This window comes from Mastigoproctus giganteus, chromosome 4 (genome assembly GCF_048544385.1).
Source record: "Mastigoproctus giganteus isolate SK-2022 chromosome 4, ASM4854438v1, whole genome shotgun sequence".
NCBI lineage: Eukaryota > Metazoa > Arthropoda > Arachnida > Uropygi > Thelyphonidae > Mastigoproctus > Mastigoproctus giganteus.
In genome coordinates, this window is record NC_143578.1 from 39066958 (window position 1) to 39093658 (window position 26701).

General features: G+C 36.0%; 1 protein-coding gene across 1 annotated transcript in view; it reads left to right on the forward strand.

Moving 5' to 3' along the window:
* Nucleotides 1–26701, forward strand: part of LOC150086637 (APOBEC1 complementation factor-like) — a 268827-nt gene that overhangs the window by 59197 nt on the left and 182929 nt on the right. Inside the window, exon 3 of the mRNA XM_090372213.1 lies at nt 21217–21418. Coding sequence (XP_090228339.1) covers nt 21217–21418 — 202 coding nt within the window. The remainder of the gene's footprint in view (nt 1–21216; nt 21419–26701) is intronic.

The window sequence follows — 26701 nt, forward strand, 5'->3', positions numbered from 1 at the left end:
AAAGAGGAACTATAGGAAATTTTGGAATTGGTGAAAGAAATAAAAGAGGTGAAAGACTTGTGGAATTTGCAGAATCTCAAGGAATTTCAGTAATGAACACTTTTTTCAAGAAAAGGGTGAACAGAAAGTGGACATGGAAGAGTCCAAATGGATTAACAACTAATGAAATCGACTTCATCCGCACTAACAGAAGATATATTGTGAATGATGTTACCGTCCTGAATAAGGTAAATGTTGGAAGTGATCACAGAATGGTAAGATGTACACTTGATATAGATGTAGGAAAGGAAAAAACTGACTCGAGTAAATAATACAAAGGTCTTTGAAATAACAGAGGAGGAGAAAAAGCAGCATGTACTGGAACTTAAGAACAAGTTTGAGCTTCTGCAGACTGCTCAGGACCAAGATATCGACGAGGAATATTACAACTTTCTGAAAGTGATAAAGCCCAAGAAACCTATAGGGAAACAGGAATCCAAAGAAGAAAAAATTAGTCAAGAAACACTTGTCATGATGAACCAAAGACGACAAAGGAAGAGCAAGAAAAACACTGACAGGGAGAAAATTGAGTATACAGTTATGCAAAGCCATTAGAAAGAGACTCAGAGAGGACATAAGAAGATTTAACACAAGTTGTTGTTGTTGTTTGGTTTTTAGGAGCATTAGCAACTAAGGCCATATTGCTCCGGGAATATGCGGTGGTCATTCCCTGACCTTTCCGCATCCTCCGTATTTGGTGGTGACGGGCTCGAACCCCGGTCTAATCAAGAAACGTGTGCTATTTAACACAAGAAAAAGTAGAACAAGCATTAAGGGAAAACAAAGGATTTAAATCAGCAGCCATGAGCAGTAATACAGAAAGACAAATGATACTGAAACTGAAGAATAGCGATGGTGTACTTATAAACAGCAGAGAAGGCATAATTCAAATAGCAGAAGACTACTATAGAGAATTATACAAGGAGCGAGGGAATGATACTAGCAGTGCGGAAGATGGATTGCAAAGTAGCAACACATACAACATACCCGATATTCTTCCTGATGAGGTAGAACATGCATTGAAGAAAATGAAGAATCGGAAAGCCCCGAGGGAAGATGAAGTTACTGTACAGTTGTTAACATTGGGAGGAAGAGACATAACACAAAAACTGGCAAGGCTCTTCAAAAAGTGCATTAGAAAAGGTGTGACGCCTAAGCAGTGGAATAATGCAATCATAGTTTTGCTGCATAAGAAAAGAGATAAATCAGAAATTGGAAATTATAGACCAATTAGCTTGTTATTATTAGCATTAGCATTAGTAGAGGCATATGATGCAAGAAAGCAAGCTTATTCAGCATCAGCCAAAAAAAAAAAAAAAAAAAAAAAAAAAACAACCACTACTCCCATTTCACCCCTCCATTCGTTCGAAATACCTGTCCAGCTGAGCCTTAAATTTGTTTAGGCTATCAACTTCAACAACAAGCGATGGAAGTCTATTCCACAAACCAACTGCCCGCTGGCTAAAGGCAAATTTCCGCACATCTATCTGACATCCGTCCTTCCTCAGTTTGAATTTATGCCCTCTCAGGTGATTATTCTGAGCAAGAGGAAGAATCCCATCAGCATTGAGCATGCTCAAGCCATTCAAAGCCTTATACACCTCTATCAGATCACCTCGCCGATGCCTAGTCTCCAGGCTCTGTAATTTGCAAAATTTAAGCCTTTCTTCGTAAGAGCAACCCTTTGTTCCATTCACTAGTCTTGTTGCCCTTCTTTGTACTTGTTCCAGCAGCTCTACATCCTTCTTGAAATGAAACCTCCAGACCTGTATACAGTACTCAAGGTGTGGCCTGACCAATGCCTTATACAAGGGAATAATCACATCCCTGTCCCTGCTAGAAACATTCCTGTATATCATTGACAAGACACCATGAGCTACTCTTGCAGCTCGTCTGCACTGCTCAGAGAACTTCATATCTGCCTGCACAATTACCCCCAGGTCCTTTTCATTCTCTACCACTGTCAGTGTAGTACCACAGAGTTGATACGTTGATCTGGGGTTACTGTTTCCCATATGTAGTACTTTACATTTGTCAATGTTAAACCAATTTGCCACCTCTCAGCCCATCTGCTCAACCTTTCCAGATCCTGTTGCAGCAGCATAGTATCAATAGTGTCCTTAACAACCCTGCCAACCTTTGTATCGTCTGCAAACTTGGACATTAAGCCTGATACACCATCATCAGTATCATTTATAAATACAGAAAACAACAATGGACCCAACACTGAACCCTGAGGAACTCCACTAATAACATTAGTCCACGTTGAGCAGTGTACATTGATTACCACTCTCTGTCTTCTGCCACTCAACCATCCCTTTATCCATAGCAGCAATTTGCCTCCAATGCCACACTTCTCCAATTGTGCAGCAGTCTTCCATGCGCAACAGTATCAAAAGCCTTTCTAAGATCCAAATATATAATATCAAAGTTATTCCCTGCATCCAGTTCTTTTGTGACTACATCATAGTATCCAATCAAATTGGTCAGACAAGACCTGCCCTTAACAAACCCATGCTGTGTCTGAGCTATAACTGAATTCTTATCCAGATGATCCTGCAGTGCTTCTTTAACCAGTGCCTCTATTAATTTTCCTGGAACCGAAGTTAAACTAACAGGTCTATAATTACTTGTGTCAGCCTTTTATCCTCCTTTGTGAATTGAGGTTACATTTGCACATCTCCAGTCCATGGGTACCTCCCCTGAGTCCAAAGAAGCTCTCATAATTATGGCTAGGGGTTTGCTTACTTCCTTTGCTGCCTCCTTTAATATAACTGGATAGATCCCATCCACCCCGGGTGCCTTTTTTATGTTTATCCTCAACAATTTCTCCTCCACTTTCCTCTCAGTTATTAGAAAATCATCTAGCTCACTGCCAATGTTTACTTCACCTACGACATTCCCCTTCCTGAATAACTCCTCATGTGTGAATGTAGATGCAAAATACCCGTTTAGATTGTTAGCCACCTGAGCTGGATCCTCGACTGTTGAACCATCAACATCCAGTAGACCAATCTGATTCATCCCTTTCCTTCTTGAGTTTAAATAGGTAAAGAACTCTTTTCTGTTTTTCTTTGCATCCTTTGCCAAGGATTTCTCATAATCTGCCTTTGCCTGCCTAATCTCCTTTGTGACTTGGTTACAGACCAACTTATATCTATCATAGGCTTCCATGTCACCCATTAATTTGTATGTATCCCATGCATTTTTCTTCTCTGCCATATGTCTCATTAGTTCATCTGACAACCATTTAGGCCTGAACCTTGAACAATATTTCTTGGTTGGTATGTAAAGCCTGGTAGCTTCCAAGATTAGTTCCTTGAATGCTTCCCATTTTGAATTTGCTGTTGGTAACATCATCAGTTGGTCCCACTCTATAGAATTTAAATACTGTCTCAGACCATCATAGTCGCCTTTACGAAAGCAAAAACCCTTCCCTTTACCTCTGATGGTAGTTACCTCCTTCAGTAAATCCCACTTCAGCACACTGTGATCACTGCCACCCAGTGGTTCCTTTATCTGCAGATTCCTAATGCATGAAGAATCACTACTGATAATCAGATCAAGAGTATTACTCCCTCTAGTTGCCTCCCGAACATGCTGGTGTAGAAAACAATCATCCAATAAATCCACAGAAGCCTTGCTAGTGTGTGAGTGACCAACCCACAAATTCCAGTCAATATCTGGGAAATTAAAATCCCCCATTATAAGACTCTCTGATTTACTGGCCCATTCTATTTCCCTGTACAGTATCTTATTATACTCATCAGAGTCATTAGGCCTATAGCACACTCCTACTCTCAATTTTGATTTACCTATGCTTATGTCACACCAAACTGACTCGACACTGCCCTGTCCATCGATGTCGACTGGCTTCACTTCCTTGGATTTTATGTGTTTTTTAACTAATAGCATAACCCTCCTCCCTTCCTATCCTGTCTATCCTTTCTGTAGACGTACTCCCTAAATTCCAGTTCTGCATTCCTTATATCTGTGTGACACCACGTCTCTGATATCCCAACAATATCTGCCTTTGATGTTTTGAGTAATACCTCTAATTCATCAAATTTATTAACTAAACTCATAGCATTAGTGTGCACGCAAGTATACATGCACCTGTTTCTATTCTTAGCTACCCTAACACAACCCATGTGTTTACTTGTACCGCAATGACTTCCAGCAGTCTCTGAAATATCCTGCATCTTGTTTTTCAGGCTTCTGCTCATTCCAATAGAAGCAGTGCAAGAATCTCTTTCACCTCTGCCAGTGGCTACTGTTAATCCATTAGTCTTTGTCTCCCGCCTAGTTATCCCATATCTATAAGTTGTTCACAAGGGTCATTACTAACAGATTAGAAAGAATACTTGATGAGATCAACCAAAAGAGCAAGCTGGCTTTCGGACAGGATTCTCAACTATGATCACCTTCATGTAATATCACAGCTAAAGGAGAAAGCAAATGAATATAAAACACCATTATGCCTGGCATTTGTGGATTATGAAAAGGCATTTGACTCCATACAGCATAAGGCAATGTTTCGGGCACTGGAAAGACAAGGCATAGATACTCCATATATTATGATTTTGAAGAAAATATATGAGAGTGCTACATCCTTTATTAGACGAGACAAAGACAGTAGCAAATTTAAAATCGAGAAAGGAGTTCGACAAGGAGACACAATATCTCCGAAGCTGTTTACTGCTGCCCTTGAGGAAGCTTTCAGAAGATTAGACTGGTCGCAGAAAGGAGTCAATGTGAATGGAGAGTACCTAAACCATTTACGATTTGCAGATGACATTGTGGTCATAAGCCACGATCCCAAAGAATTAGAGGAAAATCTTAATCAGTTATGCACAGTTAGTAAGGATTTTGGACTAAAGATGAATATGGCTAAAACAAAAGTAATGATGAACAAGCATGCCACAGAAAGGGACATAATGATTGAAGGAGCAGTAATTGAAAAGGTAGAGTCATGTACTTATCTGGGACAAGTTATTAGCTGTAATAATGATAAATGGCTGGAAGTCAAGAGAAGAATAAATTTTGGATGGATAGCATTCAGGAAATATAGTCACATACTGAAGAGCAATATCCCAGTTTGTCTGAAACGTAAAATAATGAATCAATGTATACTCCCCACCATGACTTATGGAAGTGAAACTTGGGCACTCACCAAAAGAATGGAAGAGAAGCTAAGAACTACACAGCGAAGAATGGAATGAATTGTATTGGGAATCAGACTGTTAGATAAGAAGAGAAACACATGGATTAGGCAGCAAACTCAAGCAAAGGACATTCTTATCAAAACTAAAGAACTAAAATGGTCTTGGGCAGGACACATAGCTCGAAGACATGATGACAGATGGACTAAGAAAATAACAGAATGGTACCCAAGAGGAGCTAGAAGAAAACCTGGAAGACAAAGGCGGAGATGGATAGATGAAATTCATGAGTTTTTGAGTAGTAAATGGATGGCCAGTGCTCAAAACAGAAGGAACTGGAAAGTTGCTGGAGAGGCCTTCATCCTGCAGTGGATTGAAAATGGCTGATGATGATGATGATCCTCTTATCCATAGCAGTAACTTTCCTTTAATCCCACACAGCTCCAATTTGTACACTAGTCTTATGTGTAATAGTTAAAAAACTCTCATGAAATCCAGATTTATGATAACAAAATTATTTTTTGCATCCATTTCCTTTGTCACTGCATCATAGAAACCAAACAGATTGGTCAGACAAGATCTCCCCTTAACAAATTCATGCTGTTGACTAATGTATAAATGTACTCCTGTCTAGACATTAGACTTTAGTAAGCAACTCCATTATTTTACTTGCTGCAGAAGTTAAGCTAACACATCTATAATTACTCATATCACTCTTTGATCCCCTATTTGTGAATTTGGGATACATTTACACATCTCGAGACCTTCCCTGAATCTAAAAATGCTCTCATAATTATGGCTAAGGGTTGCTTACTTCTTTTTCTGCCTCCCTTAATATAATCGGATAGATCACCCCCCTTCCTTTTACTATTTATATAAGTAAAGAAGTATTTGATGCTTTTCTTAGAATTCTCTGCCAGAGACTTCTTGTTTGTTTTGTTTGTTTGTTATTTGGTTTTTAGGAGCATTAGCAACTAAAGCCATATTGCTCCGGGAATATGCGGTGGTCATTCCCTGACCTTTTCGCAGCCTCCGTATTTGGTGGTGACGGGCTCGAACCCTGGTCTAATCAAGAAGCGTGTGCTATGCACTGCTGCTCCTTTCCACCTGGCTACGGAGGTGCCTTAGACTTCTTGTAATCTGCCTTGGCTTACTCAACCTCCTTTTTGACTTGATTGCAGACTAGTTTATATCTACTCTAGGCTTCTGTAGCACCTGAAAATTTATATGCATTCCATTCATTTTTTCTCTGCCACATGTTTCAGTAGTTGATCTACCATCAATGAACTTGCCTTGAACAGTATTTACTTGGTATGAAAAGCTTAGTAGCTTCTACAATTATTTCCCTGAATGCTTACCATTTAGAATTCATTACTGGTAACATCATTAGTTGGTTACACTGTATAGAAATTAAAAACTGTGTGAAACTGCTGAAGTCTTCTTTATGAAAGCAAAACTTTACCCTTTACTCTTAATGGTAGTTACATGTTTTAAGTAAATCCCACATAAATATACTGTGATCACTGCCACTTAGTGGTTCTTTTATCTGCAGATTCTTAATGCATGAAGAATCACTGCTGATAATCAGATCAAGATTATAGCTCTCTCTTGTTGTCTCTCTAACATGCTATAGAAAACAGTCATCCAGTAAATCAACAAAAGTCTTCGTAGTGTGTGAGTTATCAATCTTCAAGTTCCAATGAATATTTAAAAAATTTTTAAATTTTTAAAATTTTTTAAAAAAATTTAAAAATTTTAAAAATCCCCCATTATATGATATTCTGATTTACTGGCCCACTCAATTTCTGTGTACAATCATACTCATTACAATAATTTGGCCTATAACACACTCTTTGAGTCAGTTTGGTGTGACATAAGCACTGGGAAATCTAAGGCATTGAACTGGCCACCTGTGTCACCTGGATGCACTGCCTTAGATTTTACATGCTTCTTAACTAAGGACATAATTGCAGCATTCAGCACCATGAATCCATGGTTCCTGGCAGTGGTGAGCTGTGAATATTTTAACAATGGGCTCACAGTTTTTCTGACTTTCTACTGAGTAAATCTGATCGGTCATGGAAGTGACTTCATCTGCGGTTTCCGCTAGAGGAGCTTCCCACGCTTGCACTACTTGTAGTGTGATTAGAGTGTGTGACACATTTTTCGTGACCGATGGCGGATTTAGGGGGGTGGACAGATGCGGTTTATTATCCCCTTAAGGTAAAGGGGGTATATGTGTAAAACATTCCTAGGTCTATCTAAAAAAAAGAAAACTGAAAAACCTGGTCGTCATGCCTCGCCTTACGATGATAACTGGATATGACAGTGTCTGGAGTTCTAACCTTTTAGAATTTTTGAATAGTATGATGTCGCAATCATGCTTCCTGAAGTTACTACTGCAGTAAGTATGATTGCAACAACACAAATACAGTGAAACTTCCCTTTAATGGACAGCCATGGGAAACGAAAATGTGTCCGTTACAGAGAAGTGTCCACTAACAAGAAGTCTGAGGGAGAAAAAAAAAAGAATGAAAGAAAAATCGTTAAATGTTTAATGTAAAATTAAATTAAAATATATACAGATTTTGAACAATATTTCTGTAAATAATATACAATTACATACACAAGAGATAAAGAAAAATCGTTAAACGTTTAATGTAAAATTAAATTACATTATATACAGATTTTGCACAATATTTTTGTAAATAATATACATACAATTGTGCTATGCATATTATGACTTTATCTTAAGAAAAATACATACAGTAATTACTTATATTCTTCTGCACCTTCTTCTGGCTGATAATTTTGTTGTCAACATTTGTTTGGAGTGAAGAAACCATCGAAAGTCCTTCAGTATCTTCTTCAGCGGCAAAAAAACATTTTTAAACGATTGATTTGTATGAGCGCTTCTATTTTCATCGGTGGTTCGTCGTTAATATATTCTTCGACAGAATGACCTTCCATTTCTTCATCCTCATGAGGAACTTCTTGAAAAATATTGATGATGTTGTTGATTATATCTATAGCACCATCTTCTGTAGTGAGGTTCGAGTCTATATCTTTGTAGCCAGGGTAACTTGTAGCGGACGTATTAGCATTAGCATTAGTAGAGGCATTTGATGCAAGAAAGCAAGCTTATGCAGCATCAGCCAAAAAAAAAAAAAATAAAGTAAAATAAATAAATAAAAAATAACCACTTCCACTTTACCCATCTGTTCGTTCGAAATACCTGTCCAGCTGAGCCTTAAACTTATTTAGGCTATCAACTTCCAAGACAAGAGATGGAAGTCTGTTCCACCTACCAACCACCCGCTGGCTAAAGGCAAATTTCCGCACATCTATCCTATCTCTGTCTTTCCTCAATTTGAATTTATGCCCTCTCAGGTGATTATTCTGAGCAAGAGGAAGAATCCCATCAGCATTGAGCATGCTCAAACCATTCAAGGCTTTGTACACCTCTATCAGATCACCTCGCTGGTGCCCAGTCTCCAGACATTGTAATTCGCAAAACTTAAGCCTTTCTTCGTAAGAGCACCCCTTTGTTCCATTCACTAATCTTGTCGCCCTTCTCTGTACTCATTCCAGCAGCTCTACATCTTTCTTGAAATGAGGCCTCCAGGCCTGTATACAGTACTCTAGGTGTGGCCTGACCATTGCCTTATACAAGGGAATAATCACCTCCTTATCCCTGCTAGAAAAATTCCTATATATCATTGACAGTACACCATGAGCTACTCTTGCAGCCCATCTGCACTGCTCAGAGAACTTCATATCTGCCTGCACAACCACCCCCAGGTCCCTTTCATTCTCTACCACTGTCAGTGTAGTACCACAGAGTTGATACGTTGCTCTGGGGTTGCTGTTTCCCATATGTAGTACTTTACATTTGTCGATGTTAAACTTCATTTGCCTCCTCTCAGCCCATCTGCTCAACCTTTCCAGATCCTGTTGCAGCAGCATAGTGTCAGTAGTGTCCTTGACAACCCTGCCAACCTTCGTATTGTCTGCAAACTTGGACATTAAGCTTGATATACCATCATCAATATCATTTATAAATACAGAAAACAATAAAGGACCCAATACTGAACCCTGAGGGACTCCACTAATAACATTAATCCACGATGAGCAGTGTCCATTAATTACCACTCTGTCTTCTCCCCCTCAACCACCCCTTTATCCATAGCAGCAATTTGCCTCCAATGCCACACTGCTCCAATTTTTGCAGCAGTCGTCCATGTGCAACAGTATCAAAAGCCTTTCTAAGATCCAAGTATATAATATCAAAGTTATTCCCTGCATCCAGTTCTTTTGTGACTGCATCATAGTATTCAATCAAATTGGTCAGGCAAGACTTCCCCTTAAAAAAACCATGCTGTGTCCAAGCTATAACTGAAGTCTTGTCTAGATGATCCTGCAGTGCTTCTTTAACCATTGCCTCCATTAATTTTCCAAGAACAGAAGTTAAACTCACAGGTCTATAATTACTTGTGTCAGCCTTTGATCCTCCCTTGTGAATTGGGGTCACATTTGCACATCTCCAGTCCATGGGTACCTCCCCTGAGTCCAAGGAAGCTCTCATAATTATGGCTAAGGGTTTGCTTACTTCCTTTGCTGCCTCCTTTAATATAACTGGATAGATCCCATCCACCCCAGGTGCCTTTCTTGTGTTTATCTTCAACAATTTCTCCTCCACTTTACTTTCAGTTATTACAAGATTCTCTAGCTTACTGCTAGAGTTGAATACACCTCTGGCATTCCCCTCGCTGAATAACTCCTTGTGTGTGAAGGTCGATGCAAAATATTCATTTAGTTTGTTAGCTACCTGAGCAGGGTCGTCAACAGTTGACCCATCGATATCAACTGGACCAATCTGATTCATCCCCTTCCTTCTAGAGTTTACATAAGTAAAGAACTCTTTGCTGTTTTTCTTCACATCCCTTGCCAAGGATCTCTCGTAATCTGCCTTCGCCTGCCTAACCTCATTTGTAACTTGGTTACAGATCAACTTGTATCTATCATAGGCTTCTGTGTCACGTGTTAATTTGTATGTATCCCATGCATTTTTCTTCTCTGCCATATGTCTCATTAGTTCATCTGACATCCATTTAGGCCTAAACCTTGAACAATATTTCTTAGTTGGTATGTAAAGCCTAGTAGCTTCCAAGATAAGTTCTTTGAATGCTTCCCATTTTGAATTTGCTGTTGGTAACATCATCAGTTGATCCCACTCTATAGAATTTAAATACTGTCTCAGTCCATCGTAGTCGCCTTTACGAAAGCAATACCCCTTCCCTTTACCCCTAATGGTAGTTACCTCTTTGAGTAACTCCCACTTCAGAACACTGATCACTGCCACCTAGTGGTTCATTTATCTGCAGATTCTTAATGCATGAAGAATCACTGCTGATAATCAAATCAAGAGTATTACTCCCTCTAGTTGCCTCCCGCACATGCTGATGTAGAAAACAATCATCCAATAAATCCACAAAAGGCTTGCTAGTGTGTGGGTGACCAGCCCCCAAATTCCAGTCAATATCTGGGAAATTAAAATCCCCCATTATAAGACTTTCTGATTTACTGGCCCACTCTATTTTTCTGTACAGTTTCTTATTATACTCATCATAGTCATTAGGCCTATAGCACACTCCTACTCTCAATTTTGATCTCCCAATGCTTATGTCACACCAAACTGACTCGACACTGCACTGTCCAGCGATGTCGACTGGCTTCACTTCCTTGGATTTTATGTGTTTCTTAACTAATAGCATAACCCCTCCTCCCTTCCTATCCTGTCTATCCTTTCTGTAGACATTGTACTCCCCAAATTCCAGTTCTGCATTCCTTATATCTGTGTGACACCACATCTCTGAAATCCCAACAGTATCTGCCTTTGATGTTTTGAGCAATACCTCAAATTCATCAAATTTATTTACTAAACTCCTAGCATTGGTGTACATGCAAGTATACATGCACCTGCTCTTCCTCTTAACCACCCTAACACAACCCATGTGTTCACTTGTACCCCCACGATTCCCAGCAGTCTCTGAAATATCCTGCATCTTATTTTCCAGGCTGCTGCTCATTCCAATAGAAGCAGTGCAAGAATCACTTTCTCCTCTGCCAGTGGCTACTGTTAATCTATTAGTCCGTGTATCCACCCAATCTAGCAGTTTTCCGACCCACCTAACACTACCTCGATAGCATCAACAAACATTCTTGCACCCTTTCTATTTAAGTGTATCCCATCCCTGTAGAAGCAGTCTCTCCTGTTAACAAGTACAGACCAGGCTGAAAAAAATTCTACCCCTTGAGCCCTGCACAATCTTTCCAGGGCCGAATTGATCGACAGGGCTCTCATCATATACTCCCTTCTATCGTGTCTGGGCAGAATTGCAGACACTTTCAAATTCAACCCAAATTCAAGTATTAACTCAAATTCAACCCAAATTCAAGTATCGTACATTATCCATAGATGTTGAAGTTCTTGTTGTTCTTGGTTCTCCACATTTCTGTTCACAACTTCAATTTTTGCGTTTGAGAAGCCAGACTTTACAAAACAGTTCACGACAGTTTGTTTTCTAATTGCGTTTACTGAAGAGGAAATCCATTGATTCGCAACTAGGATGCTGATTTTCTTTGCAAGGTCACTCGCACATGTTACATCGTTCATGTTTGCAGTGAGATGTCTTAAAACACGTTTTCTGTAGTGTTGCAAAAGTTTAAAATTTTTTATTATCCCTTGATCCAAGGGCTGACACTCTGCAGATGTGTTTGGTGGCAGAAAAACGATTTGAATGATACAATTCAATGTGCGGGTGAGATGCAGCATTATACATGAAAAGAATAATTTTTCTGTTTTGACGAATCATGTTTTGGTTAAAGTGACTTATCCATTCGCTCATGATATCTCGTATCATCCACGCTTTTTTATTAGACTTCCAGTCAACATTCAAAAGATTCAACTTTTTGCCCTTGAAACATCGAGGATTTTGCAGTTTTCCTATAACAAGAGGTTGTTCAAAGTCTCCCAGCATATTTGAACAAAATAGTACAGTCAAGCATTCCTTATAAATTTTTCCGCCCTGGCACTTTTCGTTTTTTAGACTCATTGTTTTTTCAGGAAGAGCTTTAAAAAACAACCCTGTTTCGTCACAGTTGTAAATATCCTTAGCTTCAAAATCACGACATAAATCTTCCAATTTGACGGTCCACTTGGTCCCAGTATCAACAGATCCACCTTCACACTTACGGTTTTCCAAGAAATTTTATGCCGAGTTTTGAACTTGTCTAGCCATCCTACAGAAGCTTTGAACTCATTTACTCCCATAGATTTCGCAACCCCCAAAGCCTTTCCCTAATAATAGTCCCATTAATGGGAAATTTTTTTAGCACGTTCGCGACAAAACCACTCATACGTAACATTGTTAATTTGAAGTCCAACAGTTTTCGGGAATGATTTTTGAACCTGATCATTTCCGTGTTGCCAAAATTGTTTGGGCAGTTCATTTTTTTCCCTTTAGGATGTCGCTTACCTGCGTCTTCCCGATTTTGAATTTTGCAGCGAGAGTGCGAACACTATTTTTTGCCGATCATACGCATTAATGAGTTCGACTCATTAACTTTTAAAGTTAAATGTTTACGAGAAGACATTGTGCACTTCACACGACACTGAACAAAACTGGAAACTGAAAAGATGAAAGGCCGACCAAATTTCCCCCCCCCCCTCTGCACACACCGAATTCATCAGAAGTTTTACACGTGCCTTAAAATTCTCGATAAAGGGTTTAGAACCGCGACGTAAACCTTGATAAAATTCAGAAAATCGGAAATAGAAAATAAACACACGATTGAGACAATACGTGGAAGAAAGGTTCCTAGAAAAGGGGCCGTCAGCTCTCCCGCAGTCCGTTATGGGGTGATCAAATTAAGTGCTAATCTAAATGAAACAGTGCAGATTGCCTGTCCGCGTCCGTTACAGAGAATGTCCGCTAGATAGAAGCTGAAAACACGTTAAAACCAATGGAGGTGAGTTGGGGAATTTGAAAATGTCCGTTGTAGAGAGATGTCCGTTAACGAGAGGCGTCCGTTAGAAGTTTCACTGTATTTGTCAACAATTTCTTTTTTCGTCTCGCATTTTCATTAAATTCCATTGTTAGGATTCACAAACAGCTGCGTATGTCGTTTCAACTACAAGATCAGTACATCAATCGGTGGTATTTTACAGAGATATTTATATACGTTGCACTGACAAGTATACATCTCTTACTTTAGTTATCATAAATTCATTGTATCTTGTCTTCCAGAAATTATGAAAATCTCTGAATGATCAATAAAATAATTACAATTAAAAAGCTCTTATTTCATAATCGATATATATACAAAGCAAAATACCTAAAAGAAACGTGAAGGATGTTTCACATAAACCGCCTACCGCGCGTGCTCGGCACAAACACAATTTTTTTATTCATCTTTTTTTTTTTTTAACAACTAGGAAATATAATGGATACATTTTTTTCACGATAAAATTTTAATATTGCGAATAAAAAATAACATGAAATATTTCCCATATTACAAATAACAAAAACTATCACAAAACATTCCACGATATAAAAACAAATATTACATAAAAAACAAACTTTCTAGAAAAAGTACACAAAAAATCACAGATTACATGAAAAAAAATTATTTCAAAAATATTAAAGAAAAATTTATTCTAAAAATTACCACATAGAATTTACTTCTTTATTAATATTTTGTTGTCGATCTTCTGCTTTGCTCAATAGCTGAGCGATGATTACAGAGGAATGATTTGACGTAACGATCCGGATCAAATTGAAGCAATGGTTTTCCATTTATATGTATGGTCATTATAATCTGCAACTTGTTTAATTGTCACAATATTATTCAATACGCTGAAAGCTCACTCAGCTTCAGCACTGCTAATCGCAGTGGTTTTAAAGATATTTTCTGGCTTTCTTAATTGAAAAGGTAATTTCACTCGATTATAAAGATACACTGTCTTCGATAAAATCTTTAAAATCATTAATTTTTATTTCATATTTTATCAGAAAACTTAAATTTGTTATTCAGTTTTCACCGTCTTGCCACCGAGATGAAAGTTCTTTCACATTCCATGATTTTGAGTAGCGTGTGTTTAAAATTTCTTTCAATGGTATCATTATTTTCTTTATTTAATTTAAAATCACTCTGTTGAATTAATAACTTATCCTTTATTTATTTAATAACTTGCATTTAATATTAAAATGCATTTAATAACTTGTCATGAGGTAATTTTTTTACTTTTGATTTTGATTCATTCAAATTCTTTCCACTTCAACAATGCTCTCAATTTTAGCTTCATAATTTCCTTCAGAATTTTTCAAATTAGCAATAGCATTGATAGGTCGAATAATTTAATTTATCTACTTTTACCATAGTGATTCTGTAAAGCTTCTGAAAGGTAAGAGAGCCCCTGCAGGATGTAGATCATTAGTGCTAAATGGTTAAGAAATTCCAGATTTAAAAATCAATTTAATAATCCGGAATATTTAACTTCTGATTCAAAATGTTTGCACAAAGTGGAATAATTCCTCCAACCCGCAATTGCCGTCCGCAAGCTACAAGCTGCTCATCGTGGCCCAAACAACACCCGATCTTTATAGTTTCCATATCAAGTTCTTTAGCAATCATCCTTAATTTGCGCTAGTTTTTTGGAGATTGGTGATAGTTTTTTTTTTAAATTATTGCCTGTATGCCATTATATTTTAGAACATTTTCTACACAGTGAAAGGCTCGACAAAGTTTCAAAATCTGAAACATTTCATCTTCTTACCAGTTTATATAATATCTTAGTTGCCTCAATCCCCCCTCTACATTGCTACTGTCACTAGTTCTTTGAATACAGTGCAAAATGTCTGAATCACATGAATATTCTGCTACTGTAACCATGTAAACATAGACAGGAGAAATTTACGGGAAGGCATGGATCACTCACTTCTCTGAAAAACAAATGCCCGTTTTTCAGAGTAAAGGGGAACCACAACACAGGTTGGCCAGAGGATATAATCCATGTTGAGAAATTTCTTAATCCTCTGACTGACTATGGAAAGCATATTGACTAGCACGACTTCTCGGTATGTGACTGGATAGGTTTTATGGACACCACTAACGTTGTGGAACAGTAATCCCTTTTACCCTTAATTCGCACTTTGTAATTACCTAAATTGCCTAAAGACCAGAGGTGAGAACAATGCATACACAGTTGTCTCTCGTAATCCGTTCTTTACATAGAAATTTTCTTGGTTCAACAGAAACTATTTTAAATGTAATTACCATTACATTTAAAATAAGAGGAAATCAAAAAAATTTGCTATAAAGAAGTTCATTAAACAGAGGTCGGACTGTAATTAAATCAAAAATGAAGCAATTTTAAAATACATAGCCGATCAATTGCACCATTAAAATACTGGGAATGGGGGCCCCCCTCACCCAGCTCTAGTTTCGGCTCTGGATACTCAATAATTGCATTCAGGATTTTATTTGTAAAATAAATGATCGTCTCCACGATGGGCTCGCAAATTTTCAAAAAAAATAACAATGAGCTCTCGTGAGCCCACTATAGCTCACCACTGATTCCTGGCATGTTTTATTGTTTCTGCACTCTCCTTAATGGTTTTGGCAGCTTCCAAAATGCTATTTCTCAGTTTGTCTTGCATGGTAGAATAAACCAGGGATTTCATGTCACCCCCGCTGTCCTGGCCAAAAATTGTCCTTTATTGTACTCTGTATTTAAAAATTGAGAAATATCACAGGAAAATTGGACTCGTGCGCTGTTGTGCATAAACCACATCCTCAGCTGATTTTAAAAGAGTATGCCTTCTAATAGTTCCCACAAATTGTTCCACAGAAAATGTGGGAATGCCATTAGCGAAAGCCTTGCTGTTCAAAAATAAGTACCTAGCATTGTCCCTAAGAATGCCACACCAAATGTTAAAGGAAAAGGTATACTAATAACAAGTGCTGACATTTGTATGAGTTTTCTTCAATGTTTTTCAGAGGGAGAATTTCATATCTCGTAAACATTATTCATGTGTAACCAGAACATAGCTGAGAAATTGAGGATCGTGTGTATATTGGAAAATGAGCCAATGACAAAATTTTCTTCATTTATATGTATCTGGTGGTTGCAGTTCTTATACAGGCGTACTGTAAAATGGATACAATTACCACTCAAGTAGCACAGAATGAAATTAGCATAACCTGACATGAAACATTTACATAACCTGACAATCTTCTGGAATTTGTAGCGTAGAATGAAATTAGCATTAGTATTAGCATTAGTAGAGGCATACGATGCAAGAAAGCAAGCTTATGCAGCATCAGCCAAAAAAAAAAAAAAAAAAAAAAAAACATTTCACCCCTCCATTCGTTCCAAATGCCTGTACAGCTCAGCCTTAAATTTATTTAGACTATTAGCTTCCACAACAAAAGGTGGAAGCCTGTTCCACCAATCAACTACTTGCTGGCTAAAGGTAAATTTCTGCATATCTATTCTATAACTATCTTTCCTCAATTCGAAACTGTGCCCCCTCAGGTTCTTAGTCTGAGCAAGAGGAAGAATCCAATCAGCATTCAGCTTTCTCAACCCATTCAAAATCAGATCACCTCGCAGGTGCCTACTCTCCAGGCGTTGCAATTTGCAGAATCCTCAATCCCAGTTCATTTTTGTACTAGGTTTTTCAAATTCTTTCACTTTTTCACCACTACTTCACTTCCAGTTTCTACTATCCCTTAAACTTCTCTTAGTTCAGGAACTTTGTGTATTTTTCATTTCCATTTTCACAGACACTGTGTTACAAACCACACATTATTTATATCCTTTTGCTTCCTTTACTGCTGCGCTGCACGTTTTGGAGCATTAGACATATGATAGCTTTTGTTATTTTCTTTTTTCTGCTTATTTTGCTTCTTAACAGTTTAATATTAGTACTATATATATATATATATACATATTATATGTGCATATGTTATATATAGGGGTCCGCAAACTTTTTTTGATTTTTGAAAGGGTCCGTAGATCTCAGTAGTTTGGGAACCACTAGTCTAGTAGATATGAATAGCATAACTATAAATGATTCTGTTCTGACTTCTGACAAACTGAATAAATATTTTACATGTATATTCACATATGAAGAAGTGTTTAGGGGTGGGAATAACATAAGTACACTAACTTACTGGGAGCTTAATGATTTTGTGATAACTGAGAGGAAAGTGGAAATTAAATTGTGGAGGCTATAAATGAATAAATTCAGCTGGGCTGATGGAATCTATCTGATTATATTAAAGGAAGCAGTAAAAGACGTAAGTAAACTAAACCTTTAGCTAGAATTATGAGCGAGTCCCCATAATTATATGATTCAGTGGAGGTCCTTACGGATTAGAGCTGTGCAGATGTCTTCCCTATTCACAAAGGGGATAAAAGGAAGAAGTAAGTAAATATAGACTTGTAAGCTTGACCTCTGTTTCAGGGTAAATGGAGTCAGTGATCAAAAAAAAATGCAAGATAACCTTGTTAGGAATGCAGTTGCACAGAAATCACAGCATGGATTCATTAAGGAGCAGTCTTGCCTGAATAGTGTGAATGGATAAGATATAAAAATTCAGTATCATTGAAATAAAAGATTCAGTAAAAAAGGAACTGGATGCAAAAACTAATTTTGACATATACAGTTCCTAGATTTCAGCAGAGCTTTTGATAATGTTCCACATGAAAGACTGCTATACAAATTGGAGTACTGTGGCACTAGAGACAAGTTACTGCTATGGATAAAGGGATGGTTGAGTGGTAGAAGGCAGAATGGTTATTAATGGGCACTGCTGTTTGTGTACTAATGTTATTAGTCCCTCAGAGTTCAGTGCTAAGCCAGCCCTTTATTGTTTTAAATACTTATTAACAAAACTGATGAAGGCATATCTAGTTTAATATAAAAGTTTGTAAATGATACAAAGGTTGGTAGGTGGTTAATGACAAATCAAAGTATGATTCTACAACAAGACCTATAAAAATTAGCCAGATGAACTGATTTTTATAGATCATATCTGGTGGCAGTTGAGGTTTAACATGGAAAAATTCAAGGTACTGCATGTGAAAGCAGTAATGCCAGAATAACATATCATTTTTGGTTATACCACACTGAAGGTAGTGAAGAATTAAAAAGATCTGGGGGTAATTTGTACAGTTCGACATCAAGTTTTTCTGAGCAGTTTAGACAGGCTCTGCTGGGGAAGCTCATGGGATTCTCAATGATATACAGGGATTTTGCAAGCAGGGACAATGAGATGATTATCCTGTTGGACAATGACAATGATATGATTATTCTGTTGTTATAAGACAGTGGTTAGGCCACATCTTAGTTATATCCAGTTCTGAAAGTTTCATTTTAGGAAGGGTTTGGATCTGTTGTAATAGGTGCAGAGAAGAGCAAGAAGATTAGTCAACACAAAGGGGTGCTGTTACTATTAAAGACTTCAGTTCTGCAAATTGAACTGTTTGAAATCTAGGACCTGCAAGCAGACCTGATTGAAGTATTCAAGACCTAAACAAATTAAATAAATTAAATGCAGATGGCATCCTAACTCTTGCTTGATTGAAAAATATAAGGGGACATAATTTAAATTTAAAATGGATGGTTATAGTATATATGCAAAAATTTGATTTTAGCCATAGAGTGATTGATTGTGGAAACAAATGTCTATCCAGTGTTGTAGAGAGGGGTGGTTTTAATAAATTTAAGGAAGTATTAGGGAAATTGTTAAAGGAGATGGGTGGTGGGTGGGCTGGTAGTGTTTTTTTTTTCTTTCTTGGCTGATACTATATAAATTTGATTCCTTGCATCATTTGCCACTACTAATACTATTCATTGTTACCTTTAGGTGCACTAATTTTTTTTTTATTCAGTAGTATTCATTTGCTTTTCTTACTGTTACTGGTATAGAATAATTAGTGTCTTTTGTGTATGTTTAATGTAGCATCAGTAAATTTCATTTAATGACAGTATTATTGATATTATTGTGTTAATACTACATTTATTGTAGTAGTTTAATTTAATAATATCTTTTTTAAAAAAAATTCTTTATTTTTAATAACATGCAGAAAAACATTGAAAATGCCCAAAAAATCAAGGATAATACATTAAATATTGTAATTACTTTTTCAGCTTACATGACATATGATGTGCGACAATAAAGTTCCTGTACTGGTGCTGTTGTGGTTATGTTTGATGAGTTTAAAAAAAAATGGAAGTAGTATGTTGTAGTTCAAACATCCTCCAACAGATGGTGGTACAGAGATTATCCAGTAGGCTGAAAGGTTGCAAGTAACAACCAGTTTCATTAGCAGTGTTAACATTCTCTCTCTCTCTCTCTCTCTCTCTCTCTCTCTCTCTCTCTCTCGTGATTTTGCGACAGTGCAATGAACGAATATCACATTTTGCTTTAAACTGGGGAAACTGCAACAGAAACATGAAATGTTAAAAACTGTTTATGGTGGTGAAATGTTAAGTTGTACCAGTGTGTGTACTCTGAATAAAAATAAAATCATTTTTGAGCTCCTTCACATTGTGTGAAGGAGGTTGTTCGTGATGATCCAAGAATTGGGCATCTGTCAACCTCTTGAAATGAGCACAGTTGCAAAGGTTTGGGAAATTGTGGCAAGAGATTATTGTTTGACCCTCAGAATGATGGCTGAGTTGGATATGAATGAGAAGACGATTTATCAAATCAAATTCTGCATTAAGATTTAGGGAAAAGGAAGAACTGCAAAATGTGTGCCATACAGCATCATGGATGAGCAGAAGCAACAAAGAGTGTCCTGATGCAAAGGCTTCATCCTACAAAGACGTGGCAATACAAATCTAATTTCCTTGACTGTATTGTTACATGAGATGAGTGTTGGGTGTTTCAGTACAATGTAGAGACAAAGCATCAGTGCAGTAGACTTCAAAATCATCACCAAGGTGTCAAAGGTTTTATTTACAGAAGTCCAGGATCAAGATGATGCTGAATGTTTTTAAACAAATAGGGTGTGATTTATAAGGAATTTGTATATGACAGGGAGACAGTCATTGCTGCATTCTCTGTGTACAGGTGCTTCAAAGACTATTTAAGTGCATTTCCCAGGTGAGGCTGCAATTTAGAGAGAAAGGCAGATGGTTCTTGTTGCATGATAATGCCCCTGCCCATTCTGCAGTTCTTGTGAAGATATTTTTGATGAAACATATCATTGTACATAATAGTAAAAGTCTTCATCACGATTATTAGAAGCCAAATGATGTAAGGAAGCGAACAGTCCACCCTACTCCCATACCAGCAAACTTCTTCCTCTTTCCCAAGGTGAAAACTGTCCTTAAAGGAGAGATATTTCAGGATGTTGAGAACATAAAGAAAAATGTAACTGTCAAACTGAACAACATTTCTTTGGGTGCCCTCACCAATGTGTTTCAGAAACTTTTAGAATGGTGTAATAAGCATGTTGAATCAGGTGGTTGAATAAAAATAAAACCATTTTTGAGCTCCTCACTTTGTGTTCTTTTTATTGCACAAGTCTGGGAACTTTATTGCCACACCTCGTATATTAATAAAAATGAAATATAAATATATATGTTTATATTTATATAAAAACTACTTCATGAGTGGCAAATAGTGATATATCATGTCACTAAACTGCTGTGGAGTAGGGAGATATATTGGAGAGACTTACTGGAGAAGTATTGCATATTCAAATCTTATGTGCATAAATTTTTCAGTGTGTCATAAGATATTTTGCTTTTTCAGTTTCTTCTCATATAATAATCATTTTCATTTGCATATTGTAGATTCCTCCCCTTTCCCACACCTCATTATTTATAATCACCAGATTAGTATTATTTCTCAGGCCTGTATGTAGAATGTTGAAGTTAATTTTCAGTGATTTAAAGCATTAAAAAATTTTAAAACCACACTTTTCCTACAGATAGAGAGTTAGAGGGATCAACAATTGAAGTTACTTGGGCCAAACCTGTTGATCGCTCAACTAGACAAAGATCTAGGAGTGATAATAATCAAGCAGTTAACAATTATCCTCCTTATGTTTATAATCAACCATGCTTTGATCCATTCAACTATTCATCACCTATAGCTTTTCCTCATCCTGCTGGAGTAGTGCCTTCTGCAGGGTAAGTGTTACGATGTCATAGAAAAGTTTTAAAATTAAAAAATAAATGAATAAATTTGTGTAAGTCAAGAATTCATTGCCGAACAGTTATTTAAAATGTGTGTGTATACATATATATATATATATATAAAGATTTTTAATATTAACTAATGGGAAATATGTATGGATCTGTTGATTATTTATTTATTAATTTACAAATTGTGATCATTTGGTGTTGCACAGTTACTAGAAGTATAATCATTAGACTGGCTGACTGGAAGCTGTAATTGTTGATTTCATATTTAGTTGGCATTAAAGAAGGGGTCAGAGTTATTCTTCTTTAAATATATAGGTACCAATGCTATAAACGGAGATAAGGGTGCCAGGGTTTGCCCACTGATGGAAGCCATGATAAGTATTCCCTTAATGGGAGTTTTAATCACTAGTTCTTATTTGGTTTTGATTCATTCTTCTAAGGAAGTATCAAAACAAAGTTTACATAAACAATATTTCACTCATGTTCTGTTGACTTCTCTGGATTTATAAGGGAAAGTGGCTTAAAGAATTTGGTGGTCCCTGAAGGTTTTGGTTAGTATGTCTTTTTTATTTTATATTTTTATATGTTTTTTAGTGATTTCAATCAGCTGCATTTATTGTGTTTGATTACAGTTCCAAATTATAATAAATCTGTCTTTTGCAGGTGAACAACTAAAATTTTTTTTATATTTGACCACTGTCATTGTGTGATTAGCTGAGTGAGTAGCAGTTGTGGAAAAAGAGCACACTGTTGAAGCAGTTTGAAGAATTGAATAGGTCTTTTCTCTCTTTCTGTCCATTATTCATACATTATGCTTTGTGTTCAGCTTTTACCTTAAAGAATGGTGAAAAGTTAAACTAGTGGCACTAATTATCTGTTGGGAAAGACCACCATAAGGATAATATTAAATTTCACCTCCTATCACTATTGTTTTTAGAAATCCTGAGTTGTAACAACCACAAATATCAAACATTTCAATTCTTTTTTTCAATCTGATCTGCAGTTAAAAACTTGGAAGAAAGAATTTGCATAATCTTTCCATGTTTAAAATACCATATGTGATGTCATAGCAACTAAAATGATATCCATTTTGAGAAGTTGTCTTCAATTCTTATTTGACAGTTGGCCCAAATACTGTTTCTGATGCAGGAGACAAATTTATCATTTGTTGTTTTGCAAGGTTTGCTACTCCTTGTATCATTCAAAAATTGCACAGTGGACTGCAGTTTTTGCATACATGCTTGATTTCTCAACATGGGTACCATTGCAATAATTCTTCAATAATCCTAATATCACAAAGATCTTTAAAGCCCTTGTACCATTCAGATATCCTTTCTCTTTATAAAGCTTTTTCACTATATGCTTCAGTGATTGTTTCTACACTCTGAAAATGACAATGAAATTATTTTTAACAACAGATAAGTAAACCTGTGTACATGTGCAATGAAAATTCCATGTTTAAGGTGCAGATCTTTTTAATCAGGTCAGTCTTGAAATTTGCTGATTCTGCTTGTGTTATATACCACCTCCATATGTTCTGGATTTTTATATCACAAAGAGGCATTTCTAGTTTGTAGATTCACTGTACTGACTTTGCTCACTGTGTGGGGTCTTTCCGTTATCCTTTAATTGATCCACTCATCATTTACATTTACTTTTTAGTGTCTATATAAACTCCTAAAATTAGACTATTATACTCACATGACATCTCATAAATGCCAACTAAACAATTAACCTGTAATCTTGTAATCTGTAGTTTGAAAACAGAAAATGTTGCATCATCATTTAAAAGAAAATTGCTGGGGGAAAGGTACACAGAAAAATATAAATCTACTCCCAAATCCAAAAACACAGTAGAGAATGAATAAAAAATGTGTCAGTGCCATGCAAGCCATAGAATTTTGATGTTCTCCCGGTTAACTTTCTTGACAATGGAGTAATTGTTTTTGGTGACCTATTTTCATCTGGCTTTCTTTTTCCAGTTTTACTGACCCAGCTGCAAAGATGCCAGACCATTGCCCTCACTAATGTCTTAACATTGTTAATTGCCTACTTTTTTGTTAATAGCTGTTTCTGACAGCCAGTATGCTATGTCACATTTAACAGTGGACTGCAGTTTTTGCATACATGCTTGATTTCTCAACATGGGTACCATCGCAATAGTTAGGTCTTCAATAATCGTCGTCGTTGTTGTTGTTATTTGGTTTTTAGGAGCATTAGCAACTAAGGCTATATTGCTCCGGGGATATGCGGTTACGGAGGCGCCTTCAATAATCGTAAACACTCACCTAATATCCTTGACTTTTCCTAATTAACAACCCGTTAAAGTATACACTAGTTTATTAGCTACCCTCTAACATCTAGTGTATAGATGTTAGAAGATATCTATATACTAGATCAGCGGTTCTCACGACAAATATTTTTGTGGCCACAGTCTTTCAGATTTCTATAATTTTACCATAAATGAACCTATATAGCTATTTTTAAAGTTTGTTTTGATTATAAATCTGTGTAATAGATAATCGATATTAATTCACAAACTTAACAAAAATAAGAACAAAAGCAATCATTTATACCCTATAGTACATACTTCTCAAGCAGTAACATATAATTCCTAACCATTTGCATTGTGTTGTTATTTAAATTTTATAAAATTATCCCAAAAGGGATTTCAGAAAATAAATGAATGTTTTGTAATGAGTATGTAATATTTTTCACATTTATATTTCTTATTTAATAAGTACAAAATAAGCAGAGATTTTAAACACAATTGAAAATATCTAAAAATCACAATGGTTAATCATACAAGAAATAAATTATGAAAAAGCATGTTTTATTACAATAACTTGTTAAAAGGAAAATCGGATACATTTTTCTCTTCCAAAGCAAAATACATTGCTGACTGATTGATTGGTAATTTTATTTTGGAATTTGTTTTTTGTGAAATGAAGTCTGCTAAATGATCTTTCATATGTAATAACTGTTGTTGAAAATACACTATAAAATTAATATAGAAATAAGAGCAACTTCTTTATAATGCTCTGAGTGTTGATACAGATCACATCAAAAACTTTCTACTGTGGCATTTTTATCATGAAAAAAGTATACATTTGTTTGTCTCTGCAAAGTTCCATCAGTGTAAACTTTATATTGCTTCAAATGGTTCCTATCCTGTAAAATGATGAAAGTCTATTTTGTATTTGTAAAGAAATTGTTATGATTCTTGAAATGGCGACAATACAAATAATACGATATTTGTGAAAAACTAACTCTTGACATCTCTCTTCCAATTCATCACACAATCTTTCAAGGTACATTATTATTTTATGTTTTATTTCAATCTTAGTGGCTAGTGATTTATCTGAAAGGAACTCATTAACACTTGAAAAAATGTAGAGATCATCATTTAATTTTACTTAAGTGACTATGTCAGCAGTAGTATTTTTGAGTCTATTGATTATCAAGTGTCAATAACTGTTAAACATCTATTTTTAAGTTCATGATTTATAGAACTAAGCTTTCTTAAAAAGTCTTTTAAAAATAGGATGCAACCATGTATGGAGGTTTGTTGTAATTCTGACACTAACTCATATTTTGGGGTCAAATCAGATACTACATTATCATAAGCTCATGCAGTCTCTGCACACTTGAATCAAAACTTAACCAACAAATATGATTGTAGTTAAGAAGTACTTTATGCCTTTCATCAGTAGTGTCACATAACAATCTGTGGTTGGTTGGTGGAACAGACTTCCATCCCTTGTGGTGGAGGTTGATAGCCTAAATAAGTTTAAGGCTCAGCTGGATAGGTATTTTGAACAAACGGAGGGGTGAAGTGGAAGTGGGTTTTTTTTTTTTTTTTTTTTTTTTGGCTGATGCTGCATAAGCTTGCTTTCTTGCATCAAATGCCTCTACTAATGCTAATGCTAATCAGAAATTATCCCCAAGAACGCTATTAGTATTTATCACATTAATACCTTCTTTACTGTTGATTCTGTTTTGTCTTGATTTATTAATAGATTTGCAAACAAGCACCGCTTCTTGATGGGCAAAACACTATTGATGAAATATAGAACTTTAACAGTCATTTAAGGAGGCTCTCAATACACTGCTTCTCTGGCTCTTCCTCATGGCATGGCAGTGTCATCTGCAGTTACAGCAAAAAGATTTCTCATTGAAATGCCAAGAAGTTGAAATTTTCTTTTTCTTCATTGTAAATATTTCTAGTGTTGAAGTGTACTTTTAGATTAAGCAGAATAGTTTTTCCCAAAAATGATCTTGATATTGATCAAGATCTACTTAACTACAATCATATTTGTTGGTTGGATAATTTAGCATTTGGCCGGTTTGTTTAAATCCTTGCTTTCATCTTGTCATAAGTTAAAGAAAGGAATTTTATTGACACATTCAGCCACTTCCATGCCTATAAATTTTCCTAGTTCATGTATTCTATATTGTACAGTCTCAAAAAAGTTTATTTTCCAGTTTGACAGCAAGCACCAATGGCTTAAATTCTCCACCTGGAAATGGTTTTCGATTCTGTCCAGTACATAACATACCTTTAGAGTTACCAAACGCAATTCTTCTGACTTCTAAATAAAGGTCCCTGTCATCATATGTTGCAAAAACAACTCAATCTTAAACTTGTTTAGGAGTTTATTGTGAAGAATTGGATTACCATACATATTTCGTACTATACCTCTATGCATTTTATAATAGCATTTCATAACATAAGATTTTATTTTGTTAATTACAGCTCTACAAATTACACAAATACCAATAATGCCCAAAGAATTTTATTGTTTGACTATTAAAAATTTTTCTTGACCATTAAATATTTTTCCACTCAATATTAAACACCCTTTTTTATCCATTGAAGTTTTGGCAAGGCTGTTTCTGCAGATGCTTCAGTGAATCTAAGTCATTTTTGCTTGTGCTGGCGTCTGGTTCATTTCAATTTCTCATATTATATTTGATTAAAAATTTTCTTATATCCATTGTAGCTGTAGGTGAAGTTTAAAAAAATCATCTAAATATTTATTGTACTAATTATTTTAATATCTTTTGAAATTATAAAGTACACACTTTTACGACTGAAATTTAAATGAGAATATACTTTGGCTGTAAACGAATAATTTATGATGAAGTAGAACCAAAAGATAAAATGTAAAATTAGTCAAATAAAATTTACGTAAATAATGATAATTTAAAATGTACCTTGTAAAAACATACTAGTGATCAAAAATGATTTTATAGTGTAGAAAACTA